Here is a 12,483-nt window from a genome sequence, read left to right as displayed (position 1 = left end):
GGGCGGGCAAGGATGAAGCCGGTGGCTCGGCCTCACCGTCTGCTGAGAAAGCACTCGCCCCGCCCCAACGGGGTGGGCGAGAGGGGAAGCCCGCGGCGCGGCCCAGCCGTCCGTGGGCAGTTGGTACGCCCGCCCTGCTGCCTGCAGGGCAGGCAAGGATGAAGCCGGCAGCTGGGCTCGTGGAGCCACAGTGCAAGGGCAGAAGAGCCGCATGCGGCTCTTGAGCCGCAGGTTCCCTACCCCTGTTCTAGCCCAACCTTCACCAATCTCAAGGGTACTTGCAAAGAGAGGTGCCAGCAGCCATGCTGCAAATTTGGTGGTTCTACCTTAAAAACACCCCCACCACCAAGCCCAGCAAAGCTTTTCCATTAGCTAACATAGGAGCTTTTTAAAAGCCTTTCACTTTTCAAAAGGACAGCTCCACGTTACCCTATGACAAATCTTTCCACGGTTTTAGGGAAACTGTTTCTCCAGATAGAGGCACCAAACTTGCAGTGGAGCTGCAGATGCTTTTCCTTACAAGAACCCCAAATTTGGTGAAGACTTGGTCAGGGGGTACAATTTTGTGGGTCTCCAAATGGAGGAAACGGAGTGCCTATAAAATTGGACCCCCTGACCCAAACTTCACCAAACATGAGTGAATCTCATATGGAGAAGCACTTACAGATATGCTGAAAAGTTGGTGTCTCTACATCAAAAAAGAGCTCCCCAGTCCACAAGGACTCCCCCAAGAGTCCAGAGTTGCTGAAAAAATTTCCTACCATTGAAAGAATGGTGAGAAAATTTGTCTCAGTTCTCTAGTCTAAAATTGAATAAATTGGCATTCTTCCTAAAGGGCTAAGTTCTGTCTAGATAGAAAATAAGCATAATAATTAAAGTAAGAGAGAAAAGAAGCATTTACATACATCTACGGAACACATAGCTTGCTCCTTTTCATCTGGCAGATGTGGATACAGCACCAGTAGGGTGATTTAAATGGAATCCTAATTTAAATGGAATTTAAATGTTACTTTAGTAGGAATTAGAGCAATGTTCAAAGGACTACCGTAGTGTAAAAGACTGTCATGGCCCCCTCTGCTGTAGGTGACAGTTCGTCAGCGAAAGACTTGCCTGAGCTGCGCAGAGCCACCCCAGCTGTGTAAGCAGAAGAGGAAGAATTACAGCTTCCCAGTTCAGGGCTTATCAGAAATACCAGGCAGATTGATAGCATTTCTGATTCTTATTATTATTATTTATTATTATTTATTATTATTATTATTTATTTAATTTGTATACCGCCCGATCCCCGAAGGGCTGTGTTACATTCTTCAGATGTAACACAGAGTTGCCAGCAGAAACTGGGGGTGGCCTTGAAAGGGAGGCATCGTTCTGCTCGCTTGCAGGCCCGGTGTGGGTTGAACCCAAGCAAGCAGCCCAGAAGCATATAACCATTTGCAATAAGAGCTACATCTATGGATGCAATGCTTGAGTTTCTCAGAAACTCCTGCATGCCACTGCTCTGAGTGTTTGGATTTTGCTTTGACCTTGGACTGGTTTCCCACGACCTCGCTTCTTGGCTACTCCCTCCTGGTTTGTCAAATTTGTGTTACTTGACTCTCTGGACTGTTTTGACTCTGTTTTCTGGACTCTCCCACTGGCTTGCAGTGTTGTGCTTAGACCTGACAGTGAACTGATTGACCCTGTCTCGGGCTAAATCCACGCCTCAGAAGGCTTCTCAGTCCTGGTGCTTAGCAGCACACCTGCCCTGACTGCCAGCACAAAGACTTTCAGAAACGGGAGGTCATTTTGCAGTGCCTGAAGTTTGCTGATCCTTCTAGCTGATGTGATGGCAACCAGAAACACCATTTTTATGGTGAAGAGACAGAAAGAACAAGTGGCTATAGGCTGAAACGATTTACTTCTGAGCTTTGAAAGCACTTCCTTGTGTTAAAACTTGTCCCCAGGTGCTTGGACAGCTTATATGCCTCTAGGGCCAGTAATTTTGTCAGTCTGCTTTTATCATTGGGTAACATCTCCAAGAAGGGTAGATAGTGGTCCATCATGCACTGATAATTGCATGTTCTTTGCCTGGGAACTACTGGAATCAAAGACACCTGGATGTATCTATCAGCATTAGAGGATGGCATTTTGTCTGCATCTTTCTCCTGAGTTGCACTTGACAAAGCCTTTCCCCAGAGCACCACTTTGTGGCAGGAAGTTTTATCATGCTTTGCTTTTGGGGGGTAAATTGGCAGCAAATAGAGAAATGCAAAACATCATACTCTGCTGAGGAACAGGAGGCATAAACTTGGTTGTCTGTGGAGGACTTTTGGCCTACAGGACTCACATTTTTGAAGCATGTTTTTTGTGCCACACTTCACTCTAAAGAGGCAGTAGGATGAGGTAGAAATTGTTGGCAGTTTTGTGTTGGTTCAAAAATAGATAGAAATGCTAATGAAATTCTCTCAGTAGCAACAGAGAGAGACCTAAGGGAAAGGTGTGCCACCCCCTTCTAAATCACACTGCAAAAGTGTGGGGAAGGAGACTGAACACCCTCAGACACTTTTGGAGTTTCAAACCTCTCTCTAGTAAGCCTGCATGTGCGCAGTACCCATGTGGGACTACACAGGTACCACAACAATGAACTTTTCTCCACAAGAAGCTGTCCCTCCCTTCTTAAGTTTAAAAATAAATATGCCATGCAGACTGTTGATAGGGGAAAATTCTCCCTCCACTCCAAATTTCAAAAACCCTTACAAGTATAAAGGATTAGTCATACTATTCTCTAGCCCAGTTGTTCTCAATTTTCCTAATGCCATGACCCTTTAATACAGTTCCTCATGTTGTGGTGACCCCCAACCCTAACATTTATCCATTTTACAGATGGAGAACACTGATGCAGAGAGTCTTAGGCGACCCCTGTGAAAGGGTCGTTTGACCCCCAAACGGGTCCCGACCCACAGGTTGAGAACCACTGGGCAATAGACAGCAGGAAGGGTCTAATACAAATGGAAGAAGTGTAAGAACAAAAATTGCAAATGGTTGTTTAATGCGTTAGTTCCTGACAGATAATATTATGGGATGTTATCAGTAATTATTAGAAATGGAATTTGAAATTCAAGGCAACACAAACAAACACTTTAATTTGTTATTTCTTTTGATCTTTTATCTATTCAATGCTTTATATTTTAAAAATTGGTGTTTTTATGTCTTTCCACTTTCTTTCCTCAAGCACCTGCTTTATAACTTTTTGTTTTGACATTCTCCATTACTGAAGAACAGATGCAACATTATTTACTGAACATAAGCAATTATACCAGAGAAAAATAAACAACAGTAGCTCATTAGAGCTATTTTCATTGTGCAAAGCATACTATCCTGAAGTAACCAGTCTCTAGTGTTTTAGCAGCAAATGGCTATTTACAATGGCTATTCCATGGTAGTAGACTATCTTTAAGAACAATGATGGGAAGAATAGAGTTTACAACTCCTGAGGTTGGCAAACTGTTGATGGAAAAAGATATTCAGTATGTGAATAGATGAGTGACTGGATCTCAAACAGAAATGCTGAACATAAAGTCCCTTATATAAGCAAACAGTATTTCACAACAATAGAATACAGGTAATCTGCACACTTGAACATCGGGAGTGTTAGTAAACAGCATTGTTAATAATGCTTTTGTATTGCTATACAAATATATCTTATTTTCTTTTCATTATTGCAATCTGCATTCAAATGAGGAAGGCCAGTTACAGGATGAAACGAGGACTGGTTCCACAGCTTTGTGTAAGAAAACAGTTTCCAAGCGGCCATTGTGTCCAAAATCCAACCTAATAAGCACAATATTACAGAAAGAAATATTCTATATATATGGAAAGTTAAAGAGGGAAAGAAATTAAAACAACATATTTGAAGTAGTAGTAGTAGTAGTAGTAATTTAATTCAGTTTTAGAAAAGAAATCAAGATGTTTATTAAGGAAAGTTATGAGATAATCTAGGAGGAGAAGAGACAAGAAAGAAAGAGATACGACAAAGTAATATCCAAAATAAGAGCCTCTGTGAAAGATACTTCACTCCCAGTATTGAAACTGGGGTGGGGTGGGGGAATCAGACATGGATTTCAGAGTTGTACACTCCCTCTGCTCTGTCTTCTGCTTCTTCCACCACAGTGAAAAAAAAATAACTTGGAGACCCTAATATTGGTTTTTGTACCAGAAGGATACTTCCCAGCAGAAATATAAATGCTAAAGTTCTTCCTTTTTTCACACTTAAGTTCATTCTCTGTACATACAATTGAACCAAAAGGTATAATGTCTCACCTCACGTTCTTCCTCCTGTTCTTTCTTAATCTGTTCTAAACGAAACTGTTCTGCTGTTTCTCTTTCTTGAGCTTCTCTCTACAGAACAAAAAAAAAGTCAGACAGGATTTATTATTACTATATTCTGATGGCCCTAATTACTGTTGCGACTGAGCACTCAGATAGTAAGCATTTCATACTCTCCCAAATGTGTCATTTTCAAAAAGCAAGCAACTCTTCTGTTAAACCTGTTCACAAAGAATGACAGGATGGAAAGAGACAAACTTGGTACAATCCTGCCATTCCCTTCAAAAAAACTTACCAAATACCTTTATTTATCAGTAGCAAGCATAATATAAAAAAAGACTCTACAACTACTATTGGTTATTTCTTAAGCTTCAATGTAGTTACAAATATACCGGTTAATTTGGTCCTGTTTGTGCCACTGAACAGCATGTACATTGATTAATATATTTGTTATACATATTAGAATGTTTTACTTCACCTAAACTCATTGGTTTGGTTACTGGATGAGCTTCTTGGGGCAAGAGTATATAGTATATACTATATACTGTTCAAAAGCCAACCTATTGCTCTATCCTGTGATGCTAACAATGCCCAGAAAAGTGTACAAAATATCCATGCCTCATTCCTCATTGTGATCAAATTATTTTATCACAAAAATTAATGACTGGATCACCTGGCAAGTAGATGGAAGCTTGTTAATTTATATATGCACATCAAGCATAATAGTGGGCAAAATGTATGAACATGTATGAACATCGAATTACCAATAATATAAAATACAAATTAAACAGAAACTATTCAAGCACTATCCTTGTTAAGTTGTGGCAGCTTGATCAAATAACCCGAACCCCCCGTATACTGATTTGAAGGATGAACTACTTCCAGCTGCATCTAGTGAGCTGATCGATGTGCTTTCTAAGCCTTACAATCCAACATATAGTTTGCTTGGGAAACATCTTCCTCAACCATCAAACAAAGTGAAGGAAGCAAAACTTATAATCAGGAAACTTCTCAGAGCTGTTCTGTTGAACAGATTTCTTGTATTGATCTAACTTCTTTGGACAATTGCTCTGATTCTGTAAACTTAAGGGCATCCTCTGACAAATGCTCTGATCCTGCAAGCTTAAGCACTCCCCAACAACGGATGTGTCTATAAAATTCCCACAAGATGTTATATCAAATAGTGAAAATGACTGACTACCTGCAAAGTCTTTCTTTCCAAAGTTTTATGTTATTGCTTGAAATATTGCTGGATGGAGAAACAAATTTAACGATCCTGATTTTATTGATTACCTAAAATCCTTTGATTGTATTTTACTCCAAGAAACATGGTTGTTGGAGGAAATAAGTATTAATGGCTATATAACACACAGTATTCTTGCTTATAAAATTCATTCTAAAGGGCAGATGGATACTGCTACAGTTACAGTTCAGAATTACAGTTACAGTTACAATTCAGAATCGATTCTAAACTATAACTGGGTTAAGTTATCAGATTTTATACTTTCCTTGACCAAGCAGTATCCATCTGCCCAAATTATAAAGCTGGCCGCCTTACAATGTTGATGAAGACTGACTTTTCAGCTAGTTCCTCCTTACTTGGGTTTTGCCAGAACTTAGCAATAGCCCCTTTGATTAATGAGAATAGTGCCCTTTTAATTTTGATCAGTGTCTATCATTCTCCTGTTGAAAATCCATTCTGAACTGTAACTGGGTTAAGTTATCAGATGTCATTAATAGACCTAGGATTAGGCTTATTGATTTTGTATGGAGCATAACCTTATCATGTTAAGTGGCTCTGCTGAGCTTGCTTATACTATTATTTCACATATATACCCTCTTGTGGAACAAGTACAGTTGATTACTGTCTTTGTTCCCCTAAATTTATTTCCAACTTTAGCTCCTTTTCTATTGGTACACAAATAGAAAGTTATTATTAATTTGGAATTATAATAGGGACTATAGGGATAGTGACAATACTAAGCCTCTAGTAGAGAGGGAGGAATTTTGTTTGAAAAGAATAAGTTCAATGGAAAGAAAATTATTTCTTCTTCTTGAGTCAGAGTTGATGTTATAATGAAGAGAAGCCCTTAATATCTCTAGCTCACACAGTGAAGCAATCCTTCTATACTCTCCAATAATAGAGTTATGTAGTACTAAAGCTCCCCCTCCTCTCATCTCAGTTAACAAACCCTCTTCTTGGTGTGACCAGGGATGGTGCAACCAAAAGAAAAGAATTGAGGGAATAATTTAGGAAAGTTTGTTTAAATGATGACCCCAAAAATCTTGATACTTACTTAGACTACAAGAAGTATCATGATTTGATTGAAGGGAAGAAATGAGTGGGGTTTTTTTTAAGAGAAATGGGACCATTTATTTAATATTATTAAATCTAAGAACAGTAAAGCCTTTTGGTCAACTGTTTCTGCTACTCTGAATGATAAATCTTTTTCATCTGAACCTAATATCAAATTTGGGTTATTATTCTAGTATAATCAACACTTCTACCGACTCTTTGTCGCACTCCCTGATTAATTCAGATTATATAATCCCAGCAAATATTCCAAGGCGGTCTCCAATTAAGCCTGAGGGAAACTGAAAAACTAATTTTAGAGTTAAAAACAGATAAGGCCTCAAAATCTGATGCCCTCCCTGCTGAACTTTTAAAAAAATAATTGATGGACTCTTCCCTTGGCCAATTTATTCACTCTTATAGATCAATATGGGATTGTCCCAAACTCTTCGCTTAATTCAGTTATTATTCCCATACACAAAAATGGTGATCCTACTAACCCTGGCAACTTTAGGCCAATTAGTCATGTCTATAATTGGTAAATTATACGCTAGACAACTTAAGCACTGCCTAGTGAACTAGATCCAGTCTCATAATATCAGTTTGGAACAAATTGTTTTTTTCCAAGGGTAAATCCATTGTTGATCATTGTTTATCTTTTATCTTTTTAGCAGAAAAGTTTATGAATACTGGTAGAAATAAGCTCTATGTAATGTATTGTCAGCTTTCATTTGAATCGAACATTAGCTTGTGGCTTCGTTAGAACAGCAGTATTCTTTCCTGATGCCTGTACTGTGGCTGGCATCTTCAGAGGATCCTCTGAAGATGCCAGCCACAGATGCAGGCGAAACATCAGGAGAGAATGCTGCTAGAACACGGCCATACAGCCCGGAAACCACACAGCACCCAAGCTCTATGTAGCTTTTATATATTTTAAAAGTGCTTTTGATGGAACTGACAGAGAATTGTTGTGGAGTAAATTGCTTAAACTGGGTATGAAACTGAGATTATTGCATCTGTTAAGAAAACTTTATGTTTTATTTTATTTTATATTTGTATTTATACCCAGCCCTCCCCAAGAGGGCTCCGGGTGGCATGTTGCCACTACATGTCAAATTAAATACTCCTCCAATGGCCATCTAACTCCTAAAATCTTAACAACAAAGGATGTTAAGCAAGGCTGTGTCTTTGCCCCTCAACTTTTCAATCTGTTTATAAATGATCTAGCACCATAAGTACACCTTGCTAATGGTCATCCTCCAAAGGTAGGTCATGACATGACCCCACTTTTATTACATATAGATGACACCACAATTCCCTCATGCACTAGAGTTGGTTTGCAAAGATACTTAAAATCCATTCACCAATACTGTCAAGATAATAAGATTCTAATCAGTTTTGCTGAAACCAAAGTTGATGGTGTTCCCCAGAAGTTGACACCTTCAGAAATGGTCTATTGGCAATATAGCACTTGAACAGGCTAAAGTCTTCAAATTTTGGGGTATTACTCTTCAACATAAACTAAAGTAGTTGCTCACTGACTTTGTACAGATAAACATTCTACAACACAAAGAAAACATTTTTTAAAAAATGTAATCAATTTATTCTAGCAGCAATTAGAAATTTTAATGCAAAGGTTTTATCACAAATCTTATATGGTATTCCTATATGGATTATGGCTTTTAATAAGGCTACTGAATGCATTCAAGCCTCTTTCTTCAGACAAATAGGGACTCTCGAGTGTGTTCATTATCTGGCCATTTGTGCTGAATTGGGTCAAAGTTGTATGGAAATTAAGGATAGGATTGCAACTTTTAAATATTGAATCAAAATTCATTTCAGAGATGAATCTGAAAACCTACTATATATTTAAAGAACGGTCCTTATTTGTCCCAGTAGTTTCAGGTCATCTTACAGAAACTATTCCAAATTAGAATCACCTTCAACTCCTTGTTACTCTCTGACAAAAGATCTATTTTTAGGACTATTAAACAGACCAGGAGTACTGGAATTTTTATAGACCAGGAGTACCGGAATTTTTTTCCATCCCAGCCATTTTTTTGTTCACCTGCCTTCTTTGGCATTCAAAATAAACTGGGATCTTTGGCCCAATATTTTGATAATTTAGATGCCCCTTCCCAAAGAAGAGCCTTTACTTTGGCACATATGAATGCTTTTTCATCTAATGTCCTTTTAGGAATGTCCCTATGTGACTGGCTTACCAGATTCGATACCCCATATCATTTTTGAATGTAAACTATATGAGGATCTTCGTAGCAAAAACTTTAAACAGATCAATAAGCCAGGGAATTGGTTGACATGGAAATTGAGAAAAGAAAAACAAAACAGAAAAATTGTAGAACTGAAAGAAGGTGGAGTAAAGTATACTAGCAGGAAAATATTATGAACACTAAAATAAAAATTTCAGAAGGTTAAAAACAAATGTTATATCAGGAAATAATAGTAGAGGAAATTAAAGAAGCCATTAAAAATGAAATTGGGTAAAGCGCCAGGGCCAGATGGGTATACGAGAATATTCTATAAAAATTATGTGGAAGAACGAAATCCTATTATGAATAACATACTATTAACACAGGGAATATCAGACTCACAGAGAGAGACTACAATCACATTACTACCAAAGGAAGATCAGGAACTTAGTAATGTTAAAAATTATAAAGCTATATCCTTGTTAAATACAGATTATAAAGCCTTTGCAGATATTTTGGCAAACAGGTTAAAAGTGGCTATGAACAAAATTATTGATAAAGAGCAGTGTGCATTTCTACCAAATAGGCATTTGAGAAATAATATTAGAATAGTTCTAGACAACATTGAATACCTACATGTAAAAAAGAAAGCAGTTGCTTATTCTGGATGTAGAGAAAGCCTTTGATAACCTGAATTGGAAGTTTATGACCAAAGTACTACAGAATATGGAATTTGGAGATATTTTTCAAAAATGGAGTAAAGTGATTTATACATTTCAAACAGCAAGACTAAAAATAAATGGGGAGTTATCACAGTCAATTGAGATAACAAAGGCTACTAGACAAGGCTGTCCACTATTTCCCCTACCGTACTATTTATTTTGGCATTAGAGGTCTTGGCAAGGAAATTAAAGGATGATAATAATCTAAAGGGAAGTAAGGTAAATAAAGAAGAATATAAAATAAGACTTTTTGTTGATGATGTCGTAGTCACGTTACAACAACCTTTAGATTTCTCGAAGATATTAAAAGAAAACTTAAATGAGTATGGTAATGAGGCTGGAATGAAGATAAATGAACAGAAGACAAAGATCATGACATTTAATATGACACAGAGATCAAACAAAATAAATAAAAAGGTAAACTATGGTAGGGAGAAAAATATTTATTATTAATATAACTAAACAAAATTCATTATTTTTCCAAAATAATTATGAATTAATATGGAAGAGAATTAAAAAAGATTTAACAAGATGATCGAATTTGAAACTTTCCCTACTTGGATGAATTGTGGTGATCAAATCCAATGTATTAGCAAAAATAAACTTTCTATTCTAGACAATTCTGATATTCGTATCAGACATATTTTTCAAGAACGTGAAGAAAGATATTTTACAATTTGTGTGAGAGGGAAAGAAACCAGGAATTAAATATAAGAACTCATGTGATACTCAAGAACGTGGAGGTTTAGGATTGCCAAATTTCAAATTTTACTACCAAGCAGCAGCATTAGCATGGTTTAAAGGGTAGATGCTGCTCAAAAATAAGGATTTATTAAACTTGTGTGACCTGATATACTGATGGCATGCTTATATATAGTACATGAAAGACAAGATGTGTAATGGATTTAATGATCATTAATGATTTAATGATCCCTCCCCTCCCTTGCATGCCACCCTTCCCTCCCTCCCCTCCCTTGCATGCCACCCCTCCCCCTCCCCTCCTATAGGCAAAGTTTGGGAAGAACATAGGAGGATAACGAGTATAAATATACAAGGTGGATATCTGCACATGAAGAGGTACTATTGAAAGACAAAGGAACATAGATTATTTGAGGTGTATGGCTATAATAAAAATGTGGAGGAAAACAGATTCTAAAGGAAGTACATTAAATAGTGGTGAACGGAAATCAATGTCATTGGTTTCTATATCATTAATTGAAAGAAAAGTTTAACAAGATGAGAAAGTTGGATTTGACTCACACAATTCTGAACTGTAGAAAGCTTCATGTACAGAGGAGAAATTTTAATTTTGAAAAATGTATAAACTCCTACTAGTTAGAGACATAGGTGGATTCTGCTCAGGGCAGATGGTGTAGGGCGTAATACAAACCGTTTGGGGTGGGGGACTCTGCACATGTCCCATCCCCAAAATGAGTTTGCCCTGTTTTATTTCCCTCAACCCGGGATTTTCAAAAATCACTTAACGAGTAATCCTTTTGCAAAATTCTGGGTTGGAGCCACTCCCACATATACAGTTAAGCAGGAGACACTTTGGCCCCTTCGACACATGCAGAATAATGCACTCTCAATCCACTTCAAATGCACTTTGCAACTGGATTTTACTGTGCGGAATAGAAAAATCCACTTGCAAACAATTGTGAAAGTGGATTGAAAGTGCATTAGTCTGCATGTTCGGAAGGGGCCTTTATCTCCCTCCTTTTTGCCCATTCACTGGAAGTTCCGTGCTGTCCACTGTCAGAGAGAATCCACCTGCCTGCCATTCTGTGCAGGTCGCCCAGCAGGTGGTAGGCAGATTCTCTGAGGACCCCACAGGGTACAAAGTTCCCCAAGCACATTTTCTCCCCATGGCAGTGAGTATGACAATCTAGACAACACATTTATTATTTCCCTGACATTGCAAGGAGTTACCTTTTTCTTTATAAAGTTTTTTGCATGTTGCACATTTGCAACCACACAGGTACAGCAGATTCTATTGTTTGAAGACTGGCATGGCTGCAGAGGTTAATTTTTGTATGCCTGCGCAACTATGCATGTGTTGCAGAAAATTTTAAAAAGAGAAGTGTCTCCATGCACAGGTGTGAAAGCAACCCAGATTGTTTCCATGGACTCCAATAGCTGCCTGAACAGCACGAATATGAATGGGAAAAAGGAAAACAAGTTCCTTTATTATACCTGCAACCCGCTATGCATTTGCTATGCAGAATCCACTCCAGAGTTGGAAAGAGGCAAGGAAAACATGATAATATGGGAGCAAGATTTGGGGATTGTAATCAAATTGGAGGAATGGGATAAAATCAGAAGACCTTAAAATTTATGTGTTGTGTTAATTTGAAAGAAAATTTCAATGAGATGTTCTACCAATGGTATTTATATCCAGCAAGACTAGCTAAATTGTATATAAAAATATCTGATATGTGTTAGTCATTTAAATGCATGTGGTGGAGATGTAAGAAGGTTAAAATATTTTGGTTTGAGGTTTATAATCTGATGAAAAAATATTGGGATATGATTTGTTATTAGGGGGAAATGGTGCCTGAGAGCCCTTCGGGGATAGGGTGGTATAGAAAACTGAACAATAAATATAAATAAATAAATAAGTTTAGACTGGAGACGTTTCTCTTAAATATACTTGATTCACAAATTTGTAGAAGGAAAGACAAACTGATCCTATATATTATTTCAGCCACTAGGATTTTAATATAAAAAAGCTGGAAATCTACAGAAGTTCCTTTAATGGAAGATTGGCTGAGTAAATTGACAGAATATACTACAATGGACAAACTCTATGTTAATAAAATATAAGAACTGGGGAATTTCAATGCAGTGAATCTGCAACTTTCAATGCCTGTCAGTTAATCTGCAACACTGATAGAGATGTTTTATTATTTAAAAATGACACAGATTTCTAAAGTAAGTAGTGTAGAAGTTGGTT

The 12,483-nt window shown here is 37.6% G+C and overlaps 1 protein-coding gene across 1 annotated transcript in view; it reads right to left on the bottom strand.

Moving 5' to 3' along the window:
* The window catches only part of FAF1 (Fas associated factor 1), a 278,015-nt gene that overhangs the window by 29,075 nt on the left and 236,457 nt on the right, over positions 1-12,483 (bottom strand). The window contains exon 17 of the mRNA XM_048498943.1: positions 4,300-4,377. Within this exon, the coding sequence (XP_048354900.1) occupies positions 4,300-4,377 (78 nt within the window). The remainder of the gene's footprint in view (positions 1-4,299; positions 4,378-12,483) is intronic.

This window comes from Sphaerodactylus townsendi, linkage group LG05, assembly GCF_021028975.2.
Source record: "Sphaerodactylus townsendi isolate TG3544 linkage group LG05, MPM_Stown_v2.3, whole genome shotgun sequence".
In the NCBI taxonomy this organism is placed as follows: Eukaryota; Metazoa; Chordata; class Lepidosauria; order Squamata; family Sphaerodactylidae; genus Sphaerodactylus; species Sphaerodactylus townsendi.
The sequence above is the reverse complement of the archived record's forward strand: the minus strand, read 5'-3'. Positions and strand labels throughout refer to the sequence as shown.